General features: G+C 48.3%; 1 protein-coding gene across 3 annotated transcripts; it reads right to left on the reverse strand.

Moving 5' to 3' along the window:
• Positions 1-1,092: 1,092 nt before the first annotated feature.
• PKLR (pyruvate kinase L/R) lies at positions 1,093-24,317 on the reverse strand. 3 transcript variants are annotated; one of them, XM_079958154.1, is made up of 11 exons: positions 24,169-24,317; positions 20,711-20,890; positions 18,296-18,387; positions 16,864-16,995; positions 14,282-14,468; positions 10,009-10,279; positions 8,583-8,733; positions 6,410-6,562; positions 4,302-4,468; positions 2,653-2,834; positions 1,093-1,472 (listed from the first exon to the last, which is right to left on the reverse strand). In XM_079958154.1, the coding sequence occupies exons 2-11, from the start codon at positions 20,862-20,864 to the stop codon at positions 1,366-1,368; spliced, it is 1,596 nt and encodes a 531-aa protein (XP_079814280.1). In that variant the 5' UTR covers positions 20,865-20,890; positions 24,169-24,317; the 3' UTR covers positions 1,093-1,365. The 3 variants fall into 3 exon arrangements, with proteins under 3 accessions (XP_079814280.1, XP_079814281.1, XP_079814279.1); XM_079958155.1 differs by lacking the exon at positions 24,169-24,317 and adding an exon at positions 23,710-23,803; XM_079958153.1 differs by lacking the exon at positions 24,169-24,317 and adding an exon at positions 21,112-21,195.
• Between the last annotated feature and the right edge of the window lie 1,156 nt (positions 24,318-25,473).

The raw sequence follows: 25,473 nt of genomic DNA on the forward strand, positions 1-25,473 counted from the left end.
TCTAGTACAATGCCGCAATCTTTCGCCCAGCATGGGGCTCAAACCCTGAGATTAAGAGTCTCGTGGCTCTACCGACTGAGCTATCCCAGGGACTTGTAACGGAGCACAACGCCCCTCCTTTTCTGAGTGGGAGCCAACAATGCTTTTTCCATCTGCACAAGCACACACAGACACAGAGAGAGTCCCGGAGTTGGTGGTAGTCCCAACCAAAGACTGGGAGGCCACCACTGGTTGGAGGGAAGGATTAATGGGTGCGCTTCTGGGATTGATTAAAGAAGGTTTAGATGGGATTACGGGATCATGGCAGATCAGGGACAGATTGGCAATCAGGGAAGGAAGGGCGGGGGGAGAGAGACTTTGTCTCCTGCTTCCCTGTGCAGAAAGATCAGACGCAGCATCTCTTGAAAGAGGAGGAAATGATTGCCCATGAGGGGTTGGAAGAGGGTGGGTGTTTGTTTGTTTATTTATGGGTTTATGTTTGCCAGGTTGGCCTCGAAGAGGATTTCCGTATGACTTTATCCTAACAGAACATTTTGCATAATACAAAGCACATTTTCCTTCAATGTTTATATTTTTTCTTAAAAGGAGTGCAAAAGTCAGAGCGCAAAATTCAGAGGGGTGCAAGTTTGAGCGCAAAACTCCGAGCACAAAGTTCAGAGGGGTGCAAATTTCGAAAGATGGCTGCTGTGTGTTCCAGTTTGTGTATTGTTTCAGAAAGTGTGCGTTTAGTAGATTTGCCTTCAGATGTGAACTGAATCGGGCTTCTCCCCCATCCCAGCACCTGCCTCTCCCCAGCTTCCATGCGGAGACGCAAAAGGCACAATCCAAGTTCCCATTTCAGGCAGGCAAAAGCACTCGGGGTAATGTAAGGCCAGTGAGGGCTGTGACCTGTGGACACTTACAAGGTCCAGTTAGAGAGGGCTGGAGGGCTGCATGCCCTCTGCCACCCAGGTCTGAGGATCTGCCACCACTAAGTGGCTTAAACACTAAGACACCTGCAGCACTGGCAGCCACGTATTTCTTAGAGGTGCCTCATCCGCCAAGGTCTCTACATCTTAGGAACAGTCGACAACAGACTGAAGGACAATAGCGTTTCCCCAAATGGATCTTTAACTGGAGATGAAGCACCCACTTGGCTTTTAGAGGCTTTTTAGAGTTGGTGCACAGTCAGCCGAAACAGCAGGCAGAAAACAAACATAGCTCATATATAGGAAAACAAGAGGCAGCTTGTATGACCTGTAGGTAACCCTTGCCAGAAGCACAGGGACTTTATAGGCATATCCCCATTTTTCAGCTGTGAAATGGCATAGGGCATGGGCATCTCTCTTGACGGGGATTTTTTTTGGGGGGTGCCTCTCGTCGTGCTTACGGAACCTGCTGCACCCTCATGATGTTGGTATAACCTGCTCCAGGCCGCCAGCCTGTAACCACGATGACCAAGTCCTCGGACCGCAGGAAACCTCGCACCCGGCCTGGGAAGGGAGAGCGGAAGACGGGATCAGGAAAAGGAAGAAGGGTAAGGGTAAGGAGAGCCAGAAGTCATGCCCTTCCAGATCATAGAGTGCTGGATGTTCCTGTGAGACAGAGCTGGGGTGTGTGTGTTGTTTTTCGACCCAAGGGTTCCACACTCTAGGGAAGAGGGTGATCTAACAGGGTTGCGCTCTTGGGCTGGCTGGATGTGGAGGAGCTGGGGAACCCCCCCCCCCAGGGAACCCCTTGGGGAAGAAGGCTCAGAGCCAGGGGAGTGTTGCTGGGATGGCGATGACTGGCCAGAGGGAGCAGGCTGGGAGGAGGAAGTGTTTGAGGATGAAGAGGCAACGGGGTTTAGTGAGCAGGAAGATGCACTGGCAGAGAGCGGTTCAGACTCAGAGGTAGAAGCAGAAGCTGGAGAGGAGGGGGTGGCCAGGCTGCTGAAGAAGCCAGGGGGTCTCGCCCTCCTGCTGTGTGACCAGCTCCCTTTCTGCCTGCTCCCCCAGAACCCACAGAGAAATAAAGAGGGTGGGGGAAAGAGAGACAAGACAGCGGAGTCTTAGGCTGCTGGGGAAGGAACCGGGAGAGCAGTCTTAGGGAGCAGTGGGCAGGCGGGGACCTTCGGTCCTTGCAACTGCCTCATTGGGGCAAGATCTACTGGGATGGGTTGCTGTGACCACTAGGCCTGCACTTTTTCTTTGAATAAAGAGTTAACTTCACTGACGCCAGGTGTTTCGTTACTGAGCTACTCCTGACGGACTGGAGAAGAATGGAATGGAAAGTGAGTAGGTGGGTTTGCCCATTGCAGGATTCCACAGCACTGTGTGTTTGTGTGTGCATGCCACCCTCTCTCTCTGCCACTGTCCAAAGACCCCCTGACATTAGACTGGGGGCTGTATTGAGGCCACAGATTTCCCACTGCTTCCTGAAGGAGCTGTCCTCTCAAACACACCCTTCTTGCATAAGCAAGGAGTGAGTTAGGGCCGCTGCCTTTCGCTGAGGCCCTCGAAGGGGCATGCATGAGAAGCTACCATTAAACAGGCGCCACATTTCCTGGCGAGAAGTTGCAGCATCAAGAGGGGCTTGCACTATTTAGATATCTGCCTGCAACAGAGCAGGTAAAAGACTCCCAGGAGCCCAGCCAGGGAGAAGAAAAGATGGCAGGTCCTTGGGCAGACTCACCAATCTCGATGCCAAACTGCACTCTGCGATCAACATCGTCCGCCCACACCTCCTGGGTGGCCCCACGCCACAGGACTGGGAAGATACCGCGGCTGAGGTGGGCCTGGCGAGCGACCTGCTCATCGCGGGTCACGGCGATGATGAGGGCCCGGGGACGGTAGCGGGACAGCAGCTGAGCAGACCTGAGTTGAGGAAAGGTGAGGCAGCAAATCTGGGAGTATTCACGGTGCAGACTCCTTATATCTGTCATTACCAACATTCAAGGTTCCTGAGTGGTCTTCACAGTTATGCTTCTACAACCAACTACCTTTTTTCAGCCTGAGGGCCACATTGCCTTCTGGATGACTTTTCAAGGGCCACCTATCATTCGTTCCTACCTGAAGGTGCAGCGCTGAGGGCCTTCTGGCAGTTCCCTCACGGCGAGGTTACAGGGAACCAGGCAGAGGGCCTTCTTGGTAGTGGAACGTCCTCCCGTCCGATGTCAAGGAAATAAACAACTACACGACTTCAAGAAGACATCTGAAGGCAGTCCTTCTTCAGGAAGCTTTTAATGTCTGATGTTTCATTATGTTTCAATATTTTTCCAGAAGCTATCCATAGCGGCTGGGGCAACCAGGCCCAGACAGAGAGGGGGCCATATGGGCCACTTGGCCCAGGCCTCCGATTCCAAAGGGGGCCTCTGTCAGCATATTCACAATTGCAGGAGATGCACTGGGGCGAACAAGGAGGCGCAAAGGCAGCGGCGGCAGTGGGTGGATTCCCTGGGGCCATGGCTGGCAACACGAGAGAAAAGCTTCCCCGGCGTCTGGGTCGGGGCCTGCGATTGGCTCCGCAGAGGAGCGCGGAATGGGAGGGCACATTATCTACCTGGACCGGGCCTCAGCCTGGCTCTGCAAGGCCCTGGGGCAACCAGTCAAGATGGGCTGCATATAAATAATAAAATTATTATATTATTTGGCCAGGGCAGAGGCGAAAGTGGGTAGAACAACAGATGTGAGCTTTAATCAGAGTAGTTTAACTATCAGTCCCTCTTCACTGCAAACTCTGGAAATTGCAGCTCTGTGAAAGGACTAGGGGGTCTCCTAACAACTCCCAGCCCTCTTCAAGTACAGCTCCCAGAATCCTCTGGGGGAAGCAATGACTGTTTAAATTTATGGTGTGAATGTGCCATAACTCCTATACAGAGTAGACCCATTTAAATGAGTGGATCTATGTTAGCCATGTCTATTAACTTCAATAGGTCTACTCAAAGAAGGAACACCAGGGCTGGATCTACACGGGCCTGTTTAATGTTATTAGAACGATATTAGATATATTGTTCTGAAACATCAAGGGAGACTTGTAAAATAAAGCGTTTCTTACCTCCGTCAAAACACACTTTGCCTACTGCTAGTTGCTGGTTGCTCTGCAGCGGCCTTGGGTGTCACATTTTAATAACATAATTATGAATGTTAAAAGCAGAACTTCATGTGGCCACATGGTTATCAAAGCCATTCCTTAACCCTTCCTTAACGTTAAACACCATGAGTGTAGATCTGCCCCGGGTCTCCATCTCTGCACTAAGGTGACGGGATCTGGGTTGTACAACTGGCTGCTTGACAGACAGGTTGGGGTCCCAGCCACTCCGAGCATCCCACCCTTGACCTCACCTGCCGGATGTTGTGAGGACGATAATGGCAGCTGCGCAGCACTTGAAGGAAGCCTCCACAGCGCCGATGGCTGTCACCTCCGTGGGGTCCTGGCTCAGCGGAGTCAGGCGGCGCAGCTCTTGAAAGAGCTGGTGGTGATACATGGCGGCCTCCGCCTCTCGAGCAATCTGTGCAGGAGGGACATTGACATTAATGCTGGCCCAATACTGTCTGCTCTGGCAGGCAGCATCTCAAGAGGAAGATATTCCCCATCACTCGCTGCTGGGGATGGAAGGATTTGTCCATTTCAACACTCTTCATTTCTGTTTTCCCCCCAATCATACATTTTGCATAAATTTTCAATTTGTTTATTTTTCACAACCCACATGAAAATTCATCAGCAGACACATTTTGTTGTGCAGTTTTGACTATTGCACACCTTTTGGCAAGCCATTTCCCCAACCCTAATGCATTCTTGTATGTTATTTTCCTGAGTCTCTCCCCTCTGGTGCACACCTCCCACTAAATCATGTACAGTGGTACCTCGCAAGACGAATGCCTCATAAGACGAAAAACTCGCAAGATGAAAGAGTTTTTCATTTTTTGAGTTGCTTCGCAAGACGAATTTCCCTATGGGCTTGCTTCGCAAGACAAAAACGTCTTGCAAGTTTGTTTCCTTTGTCTTGCAAGTTTGTTTCCTTTTTCTTAAAACCGTGCATTCAGGGGGTGCAGTTGCGACTTGACTTCGAGGAGCAACTCATAGCACGCGGTGTGGTAGCCTTTTTTGAGGTTTTTGAAGTCTTTGGTGATTTTTGAAGCTTTTCCAAAATCCGTGCTTCGCAAGACGAAAAAATCGCAAGACGAAAAAACTCGCAGAACGAATTAATTTCGTCTTGCGAGGTACCACTGTATTTTTGTAAACACTGCCTGGGGAAGAGAACCGCATCAAGAAATTCAGAGAAATGTGAATTTTCAAGGATGGCTGTGTATCTGGTTTGCATATTGTTTCAAAAAGTACAGGTTTAAATGCACACTGTACCAAACTGCTCCCTCATCCCTAATTATTACCTTTGAAAACTGGAGCTGTCAGAAGTTGATCCTGGTACCTTTGGCAGACCAAATACAGAGCATGTAATCTACCCTTTGAGCTATTCCCCCATAGTGAACATCGGGTGTAACATAATTTCCATGCAAGGTTTATGAAAACAAAGAAGGATGAACACTCGATGGACAGGTTGCTTTGAGCTGCCTTAGGCACATTGTTATTGTATTATTATTATTATTATTATTATTATTATTATTATTATTTTGCAGATATAACAAAGAAAAAATAAGCAACATTGGCTTATCTTATCATTCTGAATCATCCACCAATCCACACATGCACATAACTACATACAGGCAACGGCCAATCGATGTGCATCCGACTGATGTCCAAACATGCACACACACATCGTGGAGATCCGGAAGTGGCCGGAAAAGAGGGTGGAACAGGATGGAATGGATTTATGCATGCCCCACCATCATGCGTGATGACCCAGAACACAACCCCCGTACATTTGCAGTCCATCAGTCAGCACAGATATCCAAACAAGACTGACGATTATAAGACGTAAGTTCAAACGTGGAAGGGACAGCAGTTGATTCAGACCACAGAGTAATGGATGGGGGATGTTTATCCTTCCAAGTTCAAGTGTAAGGGTATCACAGAGCAGGGCCTGGCTGGCTGGCTGGAACCCTGAACTCCACACTCCACAATCCAATAATAATAATAATAATAATAATAATAATAATAATAATAATAATAATTTATTTATACCCCGCCCATCCGGCTGGGTTTCCCCAGCCACTCTGGGCGGCTTCCAACAAAACACTAAAATACAATAACCTATTAAACATTAAAAGCTTCCCTAAACAGGGCTGCCTTCAGATGTCTTCTAAAAGTTTGTCTTCTAAAAGATGTCTTCTAAAAGTTCTAAATATTTTGTTGCAGATCATGCTTGCCACAACCACTAATTCTTAGCAGATTCTGGTATTGTTTATTGTTCTGTCATGCTCCCAGCCAGCCAGCCAGCCACCCATATATATATATGGGAAGAGGTAATTGAAAGGAAGAACCGGATACATACCGCATGCTGCATCCGCACAGCTTCCACAGGATACGCCCCCTTGGCGGTTTCCCCAGACAGCATGATGCAGTCAGCTCCATCCAAAACTGCATTGGCCACATCGCTGGTCTCTGCCCTCGTGGGGCGGGGCTTCTTTATCATGCTCTCCAACATCTGCCCGGGAGAGAGGAAGGAAACTGTAAGTGTGTCCCTTTTCACAGGTCCCTTCATTATACAGTGGTGCCCCGCAAGACGAATGCCTCGCAAGACGGAAAACCAGCTAGACGAAAGGGTTTTCCGTTTTGGAGGTGCTTCGCAAAACGAATTTCCTATGGGCTTGCTTCGCAAGACGAAAATGTATTGCAAGTTCCTGCGGGTTTTTTTCCCTTCCCCCTCTTTTTTTAAGCCGCTAAGCTGCATATCAGCTGATCCGCTAAGCCGCTTAACAGCTGATCCGCTAAGCCGCTTAACAGCTGATCCGCTAAGCCGCTTAACAGCTGATCTGCTAAGCCGCTTATCAGCTGATCCGCTAAGCCGCGTATCAGCTGATCCACTAAGCCGCTAAGCCGCTTAACAGCGGATCTGCTAAGCCGCTTATCAGCTGATCCGCTAAGCCGCTTATCAGCTGATCCGCTAAGACCCTAAGCCGCTAATAGCGCTAAGCCGCTAAGCCGCTAATGGGCTTGCTTCGCAAGACAAAAAAACCGCAAGACGAAGAGACTCGCGGAACGGATTCTTTTCGTCTTGCGAGGCACCACTGTATGTGTTCATTCTAACATACCGTATTTTTCGCTCTATAAGACACACTTTTCCCCCTCCAAAAATTAAGGGGGAATGTGTGTGCGTCTTATGGAGTGAATGCAGGCTCCATGGCTTCAGCAAAAGCAACGTGAAGCTTCCGGGAGCTCCCGCTGCCCTCTGGAGGCTTCACTTTGCTGGAGAGGTGCTGCACAAGGAGAGCTGCGCAGCGCCCCCTCAGCGAAGCGGGAGGAGAAATGGAAGGGGCTCCGTTTCTCCTGCCGCTTCGCTGAAGGAGCGCTGTGCAGAGAGGGGGAGAAAAAAAATTTCTTGTCCTCCCCCTCTAAAACTAGGTGCCTCCTGTGGTCCGGTGCGTCCTATAGAGCGAAAAATACAGTAGCTAATTTTATTTCTATTTTGATTTTTGAAAAAGTTGTGCATTTATCAGTATTTTTTTTTAATGCATAAGAACATAAGAAGAGCCTGGCTGCTGGATTAGGCCAATATTTCGTTGTTCAGCAGCCTCTCTGTTTTTTACAGTGGGTGGATGAGGCCAATGACCCATTGTGAGATAACCAAGCCTCATCTAACCAGCATGCTTAAGTCTAATTAATGCATGTAGGGGTTAAGACCATAGAATAAGCTGTCCCGGCATGGTTAGCAAACTTTGGGAGGAACTAGATAATCAAGCTTCTTTTCCCCTCCAGTCTACCCGAGAAGCTCAGCGTGTCAAGAGGTCTGAGCTGGTTGCTCCAAGCTCAGACCACATGGCTCTCACAAGCCATTCTCAATTTCCTATACCAATAATTTAGGAACTTTAACCACTTTGTAACAGCTAAGTTTTAGTGCCTGTGCAACTTATTCTGAAGCACATTAATCCAACCTCTGGAAAGTTGGTAAGTAAACCATTTTTTAAACTTTCCAAGTGTGGGGAATCAGGAAATCACAAGCGCATATTTTAGAGGTCCAACAGCCTATATTTTCACACTTTACTTTGCTGCGTATTTTGCAGTTTTAAATCTCTGCTGGGGTTCTCTCAACGAAGAGGACTTGCCCCAAACTTGGATCTTGGCACCCAAGAATTCTCATTTCTCCCTATTTTTCCCTTGCAACCAATACTAGTCCAGCATCCTGTTCTCACAAAAGCTAACAAGATGTCTTTGGGAATCCTTCTTCCGCCACTTGTGATTCCCAGCATGCTGCCTCCAACATTGGAGGTGAGGTGTAAGGACCAAAGATGGTGATGGATGAGGCCAATAGTCCATCTAGTCCTCATCCCTTTTTTTAAAGAATATTGAGAGCCAGAGTGAGAAGTGGTCCACTTTAAACCACTCTTTTCTAATGGATAGAAAGGATGGTATCTGACTGAACTCCCTCGTGAGGCAGCTAATTTGGACATGGAGACCCCATGTTCAGAGGCAGTCTACCCCCAGTTCCCCTGCTCTCAGCAGCTCACCTGAGTGGCACAGATCACAGGCTTCCCTGCACGGTTACATCGCCCAATCATCATCTTTTGAGCCAGGAAAACCTTCTCGCTGGGGATCTCAATGCCCAGATCTCCACGCGCCACCATGATGCCATCGCTGGCTTCCAGGATCTCGTCAAACCTGCCAGGGAGAGGAGAGGTTGCAATGAGGCCAAATAAAAGCGATAGCTCTCCTGCATGGAGAGGGCTCTCCTGCATGGAGAAATCTAGCTTCTCTCATAGTTAAATCATCAAGTGATATATGTAAAGGTAAAGGTAAAGGGACCCCTGAGCATTAGGTCCAGTTGTGGCCGACTCTGGGGTTGCGGCGCTCATCTTGCTTTATTGGCCGAGGGAGCCGGTGTACAGCTTCCAGGTCATGTGGCCAGCATGACTAAGCCACTTCTGGCGAACCAGAGCAGCACACGGAAACGCCGTTTACCTTCCCGCCGGAGCAGTACCTATTTATCTGCTTGCACTGGCGTGCTTTCGAACTGCTAGGTTGGCAGGAGCAGGGACCGAGCAATGGGAGCTCATCCCGTCGTGGGGATTCGAACCACCGACCTTCTGATTGGCAAGTCCTAGGCTCTGTGGTTTAACCCACAGCGCCACCCGCGTCCCTTAAGTGATATATGTAGCTCCTGAATATTCAGATTCAGGGTGTTTTATTCCAGGCCCCCCAGATCACCCCCTCCCCATTTAAAAAATATGCTTGCAAGTGCTCAAGGTTTTCTACAAAGTCATGAGGACTAGGAACGTGCTCCCTTTTTGTAAAATGAAAGCTGCTAATTCACAGGATGGCAGATGCGATACCAGATAGCAACCTTTGTGTTGGTTTGATTGACTTATGGATCTGTAGAGAGGAATATAAATCTACATTGTTATGTTTAAACCCTAAGAATAAGGAATACTTCACCTCTTAACAAAAATGTCCCATGTGATATGTATTTTTAAAGTGAAGATTGATCCAAGAAAGCAGGTTAATCTCTTCTTCTCCCAACACACCACAGATGGCTTTATTCTGCTAGCCTAAAATACACTGGAAATTGGCTTAGGGGCAGAAATCTAACCCATGAGACTGTGTATGGTAGGGGTGTGGAGCCCCTTTTGGCCCAAGGGCCATATTCTCTTCCAGGTGTTCTTCTGAGGGCCACATTCCAGTGGTGGGCGGGGCCAGAAGCAAAAGTGGGCAGAGCAACAAATGTTTATTCCCACACCCTTTTCTATTTTCTATCCAGGCAAGCGAGAAAGAGTATCAGAATTCAAGGGCAATTTTCTGCCAGGCAAAATCACCCAAGGAGGGAACATAGCAGGGCAAGTGAGGGGTTGTGGCCTGGTGAGATTCTTAAGCCCTGCAGGCCCGGAGGGCTGCACCTCCAGTCTACAGGGCCAGGAAAACGTAGAAGCTGGAAATTACTTTTTGACTCCCTCGTGGTTTTCGATCTTGCTGATGATCTTGATATTGCGGCCCTGCTCTCCCAGAACCTTCCGGATAGCAGCCACGTCGCTGGCCTTGCGGATGAAGGAGGCGAAAACGATGTCGACGCCCTGCTGCAAGCCGAACTGCAGGTCCTGGGTGTCCCGCTTGGAGACCGCCGGCAAGTCCACCTCGGCCCCCGGCAGATTCACCCCCTTGTGGCTGCACAGCATCCCACCATTCTCCACCTCTGTGATGCAGCCGTTGGGGCCTGTGAGACGGGGTCAGACAAAGAGAATGGGGAGGAGAAGGCTCATACCAGGACTGAATAAATCACTCAATCTCTGTATCATGACCCATAACCAGCAGTCCAAAAGAAACTCGGTACGAAGACCTACATTGGCTCCCAGTACATTTCCAAGCACAATTGAAAGTGTTGGTGCTGACCTTTAAAGCCCTAAATGGCCTTGGCCCAGTACAGTGGTACCTTGGGTTACATATGCTTCAGGTTACAGATGCTTCAGGTTACAGACTCCGCTAACCCAGAAATAGTGCTTCAGGTTAAGAACTTTGCTTCAGGATGAGAACAGAAATTGTGCTCCGGTGGCGTGGCAGCAGCAGGAGGCCCCATTAGCTAAAGTGGTGCTTCAAGTTAAGAACAGTTTCAGGTTAAGAACGGACCTCCGGAACGAATTAAGTACTTAACCTGAGGTACCACTGTATACTTGAAGGAGCGTCTCCACCCCCATCATCCAGTCCGGACACTGAGGTCCAGCGCCGAGGGCCTTCTGGTGGTTCCCTCGCTGCGAGAAGCCAAGTTACAGGGAACCAGGCAGAGGTCCTTCTCGGTAGTGGCACCCGTCCTGTGGAACACCCACCCACCAGATGTCAAGGAAATAAACAACTATTTGACTTTTAGAAGACATCTGAAGGTGGCCCTGTTTAGGGAAGTTTTTAATGTTTGATGTTTTATTGTGTTTTTAATATCTTGTTGGAAGTCGCCCAGAGCAGCTGGGGAGGCCCAGCAAGATGGATGGGGTATAAGTAATAAATTGTTGTTGTTGTTGTTGTTGTTGTTGTTGTTGTTGTTGTTGTTGCTGTTGCTGTTGCTGTTGCTGTTGTTGTTGTTGTTATATAAAACAATGCTGAACAGAGAACCATAACACACTCCCTGGTTCTGTTGGCCTCAAAAAATCGGAGGATTTGCCGAAATTCCCCCTGGATGCTGTTTGAATTCCGGACGTTACGAGGAAACTCTAACTTTATGCAACCACCTCAATTGCTGTTTCTGGGAACAAGGATCTGTTGCCCAGTAGCCACTATATTGGAGGTGTCCAAACTTTTTTCAAAGAGGGCCAGATTTGATGAAGTGAAGGGCTGTGAGGGCCGACCAAAGGACCAACCAAAGTTGTTGAGGTTTGAAGTTGTTGAGCCTTTTTATGATTTTACCCCAGAATTATTTTTTTAGGGTTCAAGTTGTTGAGGTTTTTTTTAACCCCAGCAAATAAACTGCCACAGGGGTGGATTAAACGGACCAGCAGGCCGGATTAGGCCCCTGAAACGGACATTGGACATGCCCCCAGGCCTTATCAGGGAGAGTGCTGTCCAGGGTGCTGAATTAGCAGGAGTGGCCGGCAGAGATAGGTGATACTGCACACCTGGCCTCCTGGGAAGGAGAGAGGCGAGAAGGGAAGCAACTGCAGAGCAAACCCAATGGTCCCAACAGTGCAACCACACAGAGACAACCTCTCTGCCACCTCGCCCTTCCCCCTGCTGGTAAGCAGCCGTGATGCTGCTGCTGGGAGGCCAGGTACCTATCCCCACCTAACCCACTTGTCAGGGAGTGTCTGGATAATAATAATAATAATAATATAATAATAATAATAATAATAATAATAATAATAATAATAATAATAATTTATTATTTATACTCCGCCCATCTGGCTGAGTTTCCCCAGCCACTCTGGGCGGCTTCCAATCAAGTGTTAAAAACAATACAGCATTAAATATTAAAAACATCCCTAAACAGGGCTGCCTGCAGATGTCTTTTAAAGATAAGATGCCTGCTTATTTCCTTCACATCTGAAGGGAGGGCATTCCACAGGGCGGGCACCACTACAGAGAAGGCCCTCTGTCTGGTTCCCTGTAACCTCACTTCTCGCAATGAGGGAACAGCCAGAAAGCCCTCGGCGCTTGATCTCCGTGTCTGGGCTGAATGATGGGGGTGGAGCCGCTCTTTCAGGTATACAGGATGAGGAGGAGGAGTGGAAGCTGCCTTACCAAGAGCCCCCCCCCCCCCCGGGAAAGCACAGAGGGAAATGATTTGGATCCTGGTGGTGGGAAACGTGCCACACCCCAGAGCAGCGGAAGAACTGGGAAGTACTGGAGGCTGGGAGTGTGATGGCCTGGGAATCCGATTCAGAGGCTGAACCGGAGGAATCCCAGCCTGCACAGGAGTCCCCACCTCCAGGGCCGGCTGAACTGGGGCAGGGCCTTGATTCTAAAGCGCCTGCACCTGTGCCGGATCCTCAGGAGCAGGAACCAGGTGAATCCACTCTGGCTCCAGAGGTGGTTGAGGACTCCGTGCCTACAGGTGAGTCTCCCCCTGGGCCCAGTAACCCTTCAGCCTCTCCTGAACTGCAGAGGCTCAGGGCAGAGAGGCGAAGGGAACTGGTTTCTCCCAGGAGGAGTGCTCGCCTTAAGGCCAGGAGAGGCGGGTCTCCTGGGGGCCGGGACCGCCCCTGGCCTCAGAGAAGATAAAGGCCAGTCAGCCTTGTCCCAGGTTGCAGGAGCAACGTCGTTGGTGAGCTGTTTCGGCCAGCATCCAGTCCTGTTTCCCCCAGAGTTCCTGTCCTTGCCCGGCTTCCCTCTGTGGACCCCGCTTTACCCGAGGAAGACTGTCTGCCGACCCTCAACTCAGGTCCTGGACCATGCCCCACAGTAACCTCCCCCCCTGGACCAGCACAGGGAGCTTGGAGGAGAATGAAGAGGAGGAGGAAACAGGGAGGTTCCCCAGCAGGGAATCAGACTCGGCCGCTCCACCACAGAGCCACCCTGACAGCTTTTTCTGCTGACAACCTGCAAGCCCCCACACCCAGAACAAGGCATCTATTTCACTTTACAGAGCAGAGAGCCAGGCAGAAACAGAGATGGTCCCACAGGGAGGTTAGGCTGGCCTCGACCAAAGCCAGGGCCTTTTCAGTACTGGCCCCGATCTGGTGGAACGCTCTGTCACAAGAGACTAGGGCCCTGAGGGATTTGACATCTTTCCACAGGGCCTGCAAGACAGAGCTGTTCCACCAGGCCTTTTGGCAAGGCGCAGTCCGACCCCCTCCTTCGATAATCCTCACAGAACTCTAGCCCAATGGTTGACACTAATTTGATTTTGAATTGATTTTAGAATGGATTGATTTTAGAATGCTGAGTTACTTTTATTGTTGTTAGCCGCTCTGAGGAGCCTGGCTTCAGCTATGGAGGGCGGGATATAAATAAAAAATTATTATTATTATTATTATTATTATTATTATTATTACTCGGGCTTGCTGTAGGGAGGGGCCTGACACAGATGGATAAGGAGTGGAGGGGGGAGTTACAAGCCAGTATGCTCAACTGCTTCATCTACACAAGAGCAACACTTAGGAGTCTCTGTGTGTTCTCTGTTCTGCTTGCCTCATAAAGAAACTAACTGTAAGTTAGCCGGTGTTTACTATCTTTCTCTGATCTGTGAATGCCCCGTTCTCCTTGGCTACTTCCTGACACCACTGGCTGCTCCTGGACAGGAGATGCTAGGCTGAGGCATAAGAAAGATGGAGACCAAAGATATGTAACCACTTGAAAGAAACAATTAGGCCTAGGATTAAAATGGAATTAAATTTATAAATAAGAAAATGTACAATAAGGAAAGCTATGTAATATGATTAGGACTGTGAAATGGTCTTTTGAAACACTGATATGGGAAACTGCTACATATAATTACTAAGAAATTCAGATGGAAGAGATTCGGAGAGGTCAAATACTATGTCTATGAAGATGGATGGCACTTAATTTTAATTAATTAAGTGGCAATATGTTGTCTGTATCTTTTTTCTTTTTTCCTTTTCTCCTATTTTTTGTTTGTCTTTATTATTGTTAATCTTTTCTTTTTTATTATGTTTATTTACTGAAAATAATAAATATTATTTGGGGGAAAAAGAAAGATGGAGACCACCCACCTCAGCAGCGAGAGGCAAAAGGGTGGGCCTCCAATCCGTGGAAAGTGGAGAAGGGTACGTACGGATTTCCTTGACCAGCAAGGAGATGAGGCCGTCGTCAATGAAGATCCGTCCTCCGACTTTGATGACTTTGGGCAAGTTGACGTAATCCAGCCAGACAGTGTTCTGGTCGCAACACTCCTGGAAGGCTGGGTCTGTCGTAACCGTCACCCGCGATCCTTTCACCAGTTCCACTTCTTGCTCCACACCCTGCAGAAGGAGACCACACCCACGTGAGCACTCAGTTATTTCTTAAGAACTTTGACCTTTAAAGCCCTATGAGGCCTAGGGCCCACGTACCTACAGGACCACGTCTCCTGGTATGCCCCGCAGAGGACCTTAAGGTCCACAAATGACAACACCTTGGAGGTCCCAAGTCGCAAGGTGGTTAGATTGGTCTCAACTAGGGCCAGGGCCTTTTCAGTACTGGCCCCGACTTGGTGGAATGCTCTGTCACAAGAGACTAGGGCCCTGCCGGACTTGACATCTTTCTGCAGGGCCTGCAAGACAGAGCTGTTGCGCCTGGCCTTTGTTTTGGACTCAGTCTGACCCTTATGTTTCCCTCCCCTTATGGTTTTGATCTTTGGGCTACTATTAAAATGATGTTGCATTTTAAATTATATTTTAACCTGTATTTTAAATTGGGTTTTTTAATTATTTTATTGTAATTTTACTGGTGTTAGCTGCCCTGAGCCCGGCTCCAGCCAGGGAGGGCGGGGTATAAATAAAAAATTATTATTATTACTACTTCTACTATTAAACTATTGATTAGGGCTGCAATTTTTAATTTCGGAACCAGCTGCTTTTGCTCTGCTGTTAGGATGCTCCAGGGATTCAGGCAGGGAATACTTCCAGCCCTGGCTGGAATCATTGGGGATTGAATCTGGGGCCTTCTGCATGCAGAGCAGATTGACAGGGACTGGCTGGATGAGTAGTGGTGCCGCCTGCCAAAGAGCCCCCCAGGGAGGACACAGAAGAAGAAGATTTAGACCCCCGCTGTCATGAATGAGCCAACTCCCAGGGAAAGTTTGCAACCAGCTCCTAGTGAAGGGAATAGCCAGGAAGAGAGAGGGTTAACTGCAAGACAGAATGGGGGAGAGTTAGCCGGCAGCTTGCCAGCACACCAGCGAAGGACAAAATGCAGGGGCTACAAACACAAGCAGCTCAGAGAGCAGGAAGGACCACGGAAGTACTGTTTCAGAGAATGAGGAAGGGATGGGAGCTGACCCCCTTAGTCCAAGGTCTAGGCATATGGGGGGTCTTCAAGACAGAATACATCACAAGAGGAAGTTCGGTTGTTTCTGGTCTCACCAGAAACACCCTCCTTAGAAGGGTCATCTTTGATTTATAGGCGGACGGCTGTGATTGCCGCTCCAGTGAACTCTGTTTTCGCAATAAATCTTATTCTTAATTAACTGCGCCCGTTTGTTATCAAGACTCCCTGACACCGGGTCATGGTGGTGGGACACTGGGGAACAGTCTGGGGAAGGAACAAGCTGGGAGGTGCTAGAAGGAGCAGGAGTTTTGAGAGATTAATTGGGGTCAGGAGGAGGAGGCCCTTCCGGGACAGAGCTGGAGGCTGAGTCTCAGTGTGAGCGCAGACTCAGAGAGAGTGAGGTCAAAGGTTGCCCCTGATACCCAGCGGCAGGACAGTCCCAGTCCTGCTGGCTCACCTCCCTCTCTGACACCCCACCTGAGGAGAGTCCTGCACGTTGCTGAGCAACAGGCCAGACAGGAATAATAATAATAATAATAATTTATTATTTATACCCCACCCATCTGGCTGGGCTTCCCCAGCCACACTGGGCGGCTTCCAACAAAATATTAAAATACAGTAATGCATCAAACATTAAAAGCTTCCCTAAACAGGGCTGCCTTCAGATGTCTTCTAAAAGTCTGCTAGTTGTTGTTCTCTTTTTTAAAAAATAAATTTTTATTAAGATTTTAAAGATTACAGAAAAAAAGAGAAAATAATAACAAAGAAAAAAAGAAAAAACAATACATATAAAAAAATCATCAAAAACCAGAGAACAGAAGAAAAAAGATAAAAAAAACAAGTCAAACCTGTACATCACTTACTTACATTCACTTATTTCCTTGACCTCCTCACACCTCCCATTTTTGTATTCTAATTCAATTTGTTATTTCAGCAAATCCTACCAACCTTATTTTTATCTTAATAATTTGTCTTAATATACTATAATTTTACATTCTCTTTCACCAATTCATTTTTACTTAATCCTTTATGTCATTTCTACTAAAACCACATAATTTTCTTTTCCCAACATCTTTCTAGCAATCCTTAATTTTGCAATATTTTTGAAGATAAACTTTAATTTTTTCCCAATCTTCTTCCACCGACTCTTCTCCTTGGTCCCGTATTCTGCCAGTCATCTCAGCCAGTTCCATGTACTCCATCACCTAGTTGTTGTTCTCTTTGATATCTGGTGGGAGGGCGTTCCACATGGCAGGTGCCACTACCGAGAAGGCCCTCTGCCTGGTTCCCTGTAACAGCCTAGTCTGTTATAACCAAGACAACCAACTGGCAAACATGTATTTCATGGGGGAACTACCCAAATATTGAACCATTCATTCCCAATCTTACCCCTTTGACCACACCGGTGCGGATCTCCGGGCCTTTGGTATCCAGGGCAATGGCCACTGGTCGGTAGAAGAGCGGGTTGGAGGCAAAACTCTCCGTTGCTTTCCGGATATTCACAATGGATCCTGCATGGTACTGAAAGAGAACACAGTGGTGGTGGGGGGGGGGGGAGTCAGTGGATCCTTTCCTCATTCACTGAAGAAGGGGGAATCTGACTTCTGAGTCGTGACACCCAACCTCTGAGCACAGAGCCCAAGGTGTAGAGACGGATGCAGAGTTGGATCTGAGTCAGGGCTCAGAGCTGGAGAGGAGGGGGGCCAAGACACACAGATGGGTCAGGCTGGTGAAGAATCACAGGGGTCTCCCCCTCCTTCTGCCACAAACTTCCCTCTCCCCCAGTTTCCCAGAACCAGAAGAGGCATGAGAAGGGTGGAGGACAGTTTGGCTTTGAACAGACACAGTCTCCAATTGTTTGGGGAAAACTCTGGAGAGGAGGGGACTTAGGCAGCTGTGGGGAGGTGGGGACTCTCAGTCTCAGCAACTGCTGTGGGAATGTTCAGGGATGCAGGAGAGGATATATTGTCTGATTATATCCTTATCCAACTTGTGTTAACAAGTTCCACAACTTCAGCAGAGTAACATTCCCTTCTTTTAAATTTGCAATGGATGTGTTTTGCTCAGGCTCGCTAAAGCCTCTATAATAACTGTTCTGGTATTTCCCGCTTATTCCCTCATAAAAGATAAGACACAACACAGTCTTCTATAAAAGTATAAAAAGAGTTTACTCACACTCTGTTCCCAATCAGATCCCAGAAGGCAGACTTAGCTTAATGAAGTAACAAACACTTGGCATCTTTGGCTTAGTAGATGTTGTTTCTTCGATGCATGTGGTGAAAGAGAGAGAGAGATGGCTGCCCTGCCCTGTGCTTTTGTCGTTACCTGCACAGGTGAGGCCACACCCACCTCTAGTCACATGCAGAGGAAGTCTGTCCCAGCCCAGAAGGAAACAGGAAGTTTTCCTGCTGGCTGGACAAACATTCCTCCCCATGTGCAAACATGTTCACTCTAGGAATGTTGTACTTGACTGCTCTTATGTTTCACATCCTACAACTGCTTCATGGGGGCAAGACCTGCCAGGGATGAGTTGTTGCGCTCGTTAGCCCTGACACTCCTGTGCAGATCCTGTTTTTGCTAATAAAGAGTTAACTCCAACTAGCTCGGTGTGATTTACTGCTGGCTCGCTCCTGTCAAGGAGGGAATCTGGAGGCTGAGGCCTAAAACGCCTCAGTCGTGTCCTAGATTTGTTGGTGCAAGTGGCTCAACTCGGACCTGTCCATTGGTCCAGAAACCTTCAGCTTTCCCCGTGGGATCCAGCATCAGACCAGGACATGACACCCCACCCTCTTGGGGAAGGAAATGGCTTAATACTCAATACCTCGTGCGAGCCGTGCGAAAAGTTCAGCCGTGCAATGTTCATTCCAGCCTTGATCATCTCACGGAGCATTTCCACCGAGCGGGAAGCAGGGCCTGAAAGAGGAGATGGGGAGCATTGGGTCACTGGGACAAAGAACCGTACTGACACATCCTCCCTCACCTCCCAGTGTCACCAAGCCAGTGGCTAAGGTAAAGGTAAAGGGACCCCTGACCATTAGGTCCACTCGTGGCCAACTCTGGGGTTGCGGTGCTCATCTCGCTTTATTGGCCAAGGGAGCCGGCATACAGCTTCTGGATCATGTGGCCAGCATGACTAAGCCACTTCTGGTGAACCAGAGCAGCACACGGAAATGCCATTTACCTCCCCACTGGAGCAGTACCTATTTATCTACTTGCACTGGCGTGCTTTCGAACTGCTAGGTGGGCAGGAGCTGGGACCGCACAACGGGAGCTCACCCCATCGTGGGGATTCGAACCGCCGACCTTCTGATCGGCAAGCCCTAGGCTCTGTGGTTTAACCCACAGCGCCACCCGCGTCCCTAGCCAGTGGCTACGTCCTGTCAAATGACCCAACTCAGTCTTTAACAGGAATCGTTCATTTTCCCCAAACGCCCCAGGGGAAGTGGGTGTGCTAAGTGTGCACATAAGTACATAGGGACCACCTTTCTGGCCGAATATCCTGTTTCCAACAGAGGTCAGCCAGACGCTGCCAGGAAGCTCACAGGCAAGCCATGAACCCTGTTTCCCTTTCTCCAATAATTGGCATTCTCTGATTCACTGCCTCTAGCTATGGACTTTCCATTTTGCTGTGCTGGTTAGCATTCCTCTTCTGCCTCCTCTTCTATCATCAATTGGTCTGATTTTTCGCTTAGAGCACCGCCACAGTTTGTGGCAGTAAATTCCAGGAGTTAGGGGTGTGTTGAGTGCAGAGGTATTTATTTTTGATCGCAAGGAATCTTGCCCCCCTCCCCTTAAATGAAAAACGTAAGAGCATAACATAAGAAAATAAGAGCCTTATGGAAGACGCCAGAGAGACATCTCGTCCAGCATCCTGTTCTCACAGTGGCCAACCAGATGCTTGTGGGAAACCTGGAAGCAGGATTCGAACACAAGACCACTCTCCCCTCCTGCAGTGTCCAGCAAGTAGTATTCAGAAGCATTAGAAGGCAGAGCATAGGCATCATGGCTAGCAGCCACTGCTATCTATCTGTCTGTCTGTCTGTCTGTCTATCTATCTATCTATCTATCTATCTATCTATCTATCTGCCTATCATCTATCTACAGTATCTATCTATCCATCATCTATCTATCATCTATCATCTATCTATCTATCTATCTATCTATCTATCTATCTATCTATCTGCCTATCATCTATCTACAGTATCTATCTATCCATCATCTATCTATCATCTATCATCTATCTATCTATCTATCTATCTATCTATCATCTATCTACCTTTCATCTATCTATCTATCTGTCTATCTATCATCTATCTATATCTATATCTATATCTATATCTATATCTATATCTATATCTATATCTATATCTATATCTATATCTGTCTGTCTGTCTGTCATCTATCTATCTATCTATCTATCTATCTATCTATCTATCTATCTGTCTATCATCTATCTATCTATCTAACTATCTATTATCTATCTATCTATCATCTATCTATCTATCTATCTATCTATCTATCTATCTATCTATCTATCTATCTATCATCTATCATCTATCTCTATCTATATCTGTCTGTCTGTCTGTCTATCATCTATCTATCTGTCATCTATCTATCTATCTATCTATCTATCTATCTATCTATTCTGCATCAAAATAACACACATTTCGCAACAATAAACAATCAGCTTTAAACTCTGATAAATTCAAGACACACACATATTTCTCATCCCTCCAGCATAATTTATCCTACTGTTTCCTATTTTGCAAAAGTGTTTTTAAATTTGTTAATCCCTGGGAGGGATGATTCCTTATGCAGCAGACCAAACCTGACACTAAATACAGTAGAACTTTGGTTTTCGATAGTCTCAGAATTGAACGTTTCAGCTTTTGAATGCTGAAAACCCAGAAGTAACTGCTTCAGTTTTCAAATGATTTTTTGAAGCCGAACATGCCATGTGGCTTCTGTTTGGAGTTTCCCTATTGTTACTGAGGCTTCCATACTGAGTTCTTGATTTCCGAACGTTTTGGAAGTCGAACGGTCTTCCAGAATGGATTACGTTTGAAAACCGAGGTTCCACTGTACTATAGAAATTTTATTGAGCTTGTGAGATTTCAACAGGCCTGGTGCATGTACACCCAATCCTATATTCACAATTCGCTAGAATTCACTAGATTCCCTGCAGCGCTTCTGCAGGGCGGGTGAGAAGCACTTCAGCTATGGACCGGTGCCATACCAATGGTGCAGACGATTCCTGTGCTGCGGGCGGCGATGGGCTCCGAGTCGATGTCCAGCAGGCAGAGGTGTTCCAGGAAGGTGTCTGCCATGGACGCCGGCAGCTGGTGCTTCTGGAAGAAAGCAGTGCCCAGCTCCTGGGTGAGGCTGGCCATGTCGTCTGGGAGAATCGAGATTTTACCTGCGTGCAGGGGGTGGGAGAAGGAAGAAGCACTCCTGAATGCAAGCTCTGGGCAGGAAGGCAGACGGACGCGTCACGGCAGCGCTTGCAGATCACGGCGCAGCCTCATGGTCAGAGCATGGTGCGCTCTCCACACCCACCTCCGTTCCATCTGCTGGAGAGGCCCGGCCAGCAGCCACCTTCTACCCGTCCCTTCCTCCCCAGGCCTAGCCCAGACGCACCCTCCATCTTCGCACGCCTCCCTCTCAAAGCTTCCCGGCTTCGCTCCAGGCCCAGGTAGACTCTGCCCCGACTGCCAGGCCTCCAGGCCTCCCCTCACCCAGCCACCCCTCCCCTCTCCCTGGTTAAAGAGTTACCAGCTCGGTTCTAAGTCCACAATATCTGCTCGGTGGTTGGTGTACAAAGCCAGCAATTGCTCCCCATTATTATTATTATTATTATTATTATTATTATTATGGTACCTCGGGTTACATACACTTCAGGTTACATACGCTTCAGGTTACAGACTCCGCTAACCCAGAAATAGTACCTTGGATTAAGAACTTTGCTTCAGGATGAGAACAGAAATCATGCAGCGGCGGCACAGGAGCAGCAGGAGCCCCATTAGCTAAAGTGGTGCTTCAGGTTAAGAACAGTTTCAGGTTAAGAACAGACCTCCAGAACGAATTAAGTTCTTAACCCGAGGTACCACTGTATTATCAGGTTCTGCCTGAAACCCTGGAGAGCTGCTGCCAGTCAGTGCAGACAGCTCTGAGCTAGATGGAACTATCCTTTGATTCAGCTTCCTATGTTCCATCATGCTTTCAACGCTGCTTAGTGCTCTTGCGCAGTAAACCCACCCTTCCCAGACTTTTTGCGAGCGGTGAAAAATAACAGCATACACTAACACAGTCGGACCTTGGAAGTCAAACAGAATCTGTTCCAGAAGTCCGTTCAACTTCCGAAACATTTGGAAACCAAAGCGTGGCTTCTGATTAGCCGCGGAAGCCCCATCAGACATTCGGAAACCAGAACGCTCACTTCCAGTTTTGTATTGCTCGGGAGCAAGAACGTTCAACTCCCAAGGCGTTCGGGAGTCAAGGTACGACAGTACTGACATTGCCCCCACCACGGTGCCGGGAAATAAATAAATAAATAAATAAATATCGGATTCTTTCAGAAAGTGTGAATTATGCAGATTCGCCTTACGGTGCAAATCAAATTCCCTGCCCACAACTAGTCATGAAAGGCTGAGCTATTTCTCTTCACATTTCTGCATTTTTTCACCACCGGGGAGGGAGAGAAATATCTGTGGGATTTTCCAGCTTCCTTTGCCAGCCTTGGGTGCTAGGGCATTGCATTTTAGACCTGTGTGCATTGTGTAAAAGGGGAGCCGCTACAGTGGTACCTCGGGTTACAGACGCTTCAGGTTACAGACTCTGCTAACTCAGAAATAGTACCTCGGGTTAAGAACTTTGCTTCAGGATGAGAACAGAAATTGTGCGGCAGCAGCGGGAGGCCCCGTTAGCTAAAGTGGTACCTCAGGTTAAGAACAGTTTCAGGTTAAGAACAGACCTCCAGAACGAATTAAGTTCTTAACCTGAGGTACCACTGCATTTGCTCCCTGATGACTCAGGCACGAAATATCCGGGGCCCAGCCGTGAGATGCTGTTGCCTAAAGGCCTAAGCCGCCTTCTACGGATACAGATAGGATCCGGGATCTTCTGCATCTTCAAATATCTTCGGCTGTCGCAGGGAAGAGGGAGCAAGCTTGTTCTCTCCTGCTCCTCTGGAGGTCAGGACTCAAACCAACGGCTTCAAGGTACAAGAAAGGAGATTCTGACTACGCAATAAGGGGGAAAACTTTCTGACAGAGCTGTTTGATCATGGAAAAGGTCTCGGGAGGTTGTGGACTCTCCTTCTTCAGAGGTTTCTAAAGCAGCGGTTTAGCCCTGGATGCTTTAGCTGAGATTCCTGCATTGAAGGCGGTTGGACTCCATGATGCCTAAGGTCCCTTCCAAATAATAATAATAATAATAATAATAATAATAATAATAATTTATTATTTATACCCCGCCCATCTGGCTGGGCCTCCCCAGCCACTCTGGGCGGCTTCCACAGAAACCAAAAATACAGTAAAATATCACACGTTAAAAACTTCCCTGAACAGGGCTGCCTTAAGATGTCTTCTGAATGTCAGGTAGTTGTTTATCGCTTTGACATCTGATGGGAGGGCATTCCACAGGGCGGGCGCCACTACCGAGAAGGCCCTCCGCCTGGTTCCCTGTAGCTTTGCTTCTCGCAATGAGGGAACCACCAGAAGGCCCTCAACGCTGGACCTCAGCATGCGGGCAGAATGATGGGGGTGGAGACGCTCCTTCAGGTATACTGGACCGAGGCCGTTTAGGGCTTTTCCATGATTCTATACATGCTAAGCATGTGCTCCCCCGCACTGAGTTATGGTCCTTCTTGCCCTTGTGATTCTGAATTAATCAGAAACTCAGAAGCCACATTAGACAGACTCAGTTGGTCTATCTAGCTCAGAATGAGCTACATTGATGGGCAGTGGCTGTCCAGAGTTTCAGGCAGGGAAGAAGAGTTTGGATTTGATATCCCGCTTTATCACTACCCGAAGGAGTCCCAAGGCGGCTAACATTCTCCTTCCCTTCCTCCCCCACAACAAACACTCTGTGAGGTGAGTGAGGCTGAGAGGCTTCAAAGAAGTGTGACTGGCCCAAGGTCACCCAGCAGCTGCATGTGGAGGAGCGGGGACGCGAACCCAGTTCCCCAGATTACGAGTCCACCGCTCTGAACCACTACACCACACTGCCAAGCCATACCTTGCGACGATGGAGATCTTTATGCAAAGCAGATGCTCTACCCCAAAACTTTTTCAGCAGGGGGCCGGTCCACTGTCCCTCAGACCTTGTGGGGGGGGGCGGACTATATTTTGAAAAAAAATAATGAACAAATTCCTATGCCCCACAAATAACCCAGAGATGCATTTGAAATAAAAGCACACATTCTACTCATGTAAGAACATGCTGATTCCCAGACCGTCCGTGGGCCGGATTTAGAAGGCGATTGAGCTGAATCTGGTCCCCGGACCTTAGCTTGCCTACCCATGCTCTTCCCCAACTGAGCTCCCCAAATGTAGACTAGGCCTGGGGCAACCTCCTCTGGAGATAAGAGCATCTCTTGCACATTCCCTGCCTCCAGACAACACCCCTGCAGGCTGACTGTGAGGCATCGCAAGGGCTGAGCACCGGATCAGGGTGAGAGAGAAGTTGTATACCCACCCTCCTTGCCGTTTCCTCCTTCAGCTTTTTTTCTGGCCTCTGCTCGCAGCTGCAGGGAGAACGAGGAAGAGAGGCTGTTTGGCTTGCGACGGCTTTAGGCCAGCCCCTTCAAAGTGGGGAGGCCTTCAGCCCAGCAGCAAAACCGGCAGCCACACCCTGCTGGAGACTGCGCCAAACAACCAGGCCTCACATCCTTCCTGAAAGGCTGCTTTTTTTTTCTGGCCCCAGGGCTAGATCTCAAGATTCCCGGCTGCCCCACGACAGCGGCAGCAGTTGCAACAGTTCCTCCTGTGTTAGCAACCGGCACGCCTCTGAATTTTGCAGCGCCTTTCTCGTGCAGAGTAGTGTGTACAATAACACATGGGAGTAAGGAAATCAGAGCATACGTAAGTTAAAATAGAAGGGGGTGTATTACATTAGAGGAAACGGCTTTGCCAAAAAGCATATTAGGGAAATTTGCATTAAAGATATGGAGATGAATTTTGCACTAAATTGTGGGTTGACTTTCACGAAGATTCTTTGTTTTAAAGAAGAATATTGCAGAATGACCTCAGACCCGAACCTGAGGCTGGAAAAGTGAGAAAATGAGAGGAACTGGAACAACAGCTCCCAGAATCCTTTGGGGGAAAGTCATGATGGTTTGAAGTGGCATGGTAGTGCTTAAAAGGCATAGTATGAATGCAGTCTAAATGGCTCGAGTAGATTCATCTTTACCACAGCTTATTCCGGGAAAGCTGCAGAGGACACACAAGTACAGTAGGAAGGGAAAATGCACACACACAACATTCTATATGACTGAGTTGGTAGCTTCTTGGCTAATAAATTCCCCCCCCCCGCCCCTAATTTCCTCTATTACATGGGTAGGCAAACTAAGGATCCGGCCCAGTCGCCTTCTAAATCCAACCCACAGATGGTCCAGGAATCAGTGTGTTTTTACATGAGAAGAATGTGTCCTTTTATTTAAAATGCATCTCTGGGTTATTTGTGGGGCACAGGAATTCGTTTATTTCCCCCCCATCAAAATATAGTCCGGCCCCCCACAAGGTCTGAGGGACAGTGGACCGGCCCCCTGCTGAAAAAGTTTGTTGACCCCTGTTCTATCAGATACAAACAATGGCACCAACTTGGGATGATGGGTGCCCAGTGGTGCATGTCACATGACATCACGATATCACATGACATCGCGCACCCTGCGAGGCCTCAAACATGACCTCCGCTCTCCCAGAAGTCGTGTCTGAGGCCCTGCAGGGTGGGTGCTGGGCACCCACGACAACAAAAAATTGTGGGTGCCTGGGCCCCCAGGGC

The sequence above is a fragment of the Podarcis cretensis genome (genome assembly GCF_951804945.1).
Source record: "Podarcis cretensis genome assembly, chromosome: 16".
Taxonomy (NCBI): domain Eukaryota; kingdom Metazoa; phylum Chordata; class Lepidosauria; order Squamata; family Lacertidae; genus Podarcis; species Podarcis cretensis.

Coding starts and splice junctions, on each gene's coding strand:
- PKLR (XM_079958153.1), bottom strand. Junction 18,388..20,710: donor AGGAATCGTCTGCACCATTG/GTATGGCACCGG, acceptor CTCCTCTTTCAG/GCCCTGCTTCCCGCTCGGTG. Junction 10,280..14,281: donor CTTGCTGGTCAAGGAAATCC/GTACGTACCCTT, acceptor CCCGTCTCACAG/GCCCCAACGGCTGCATCACA.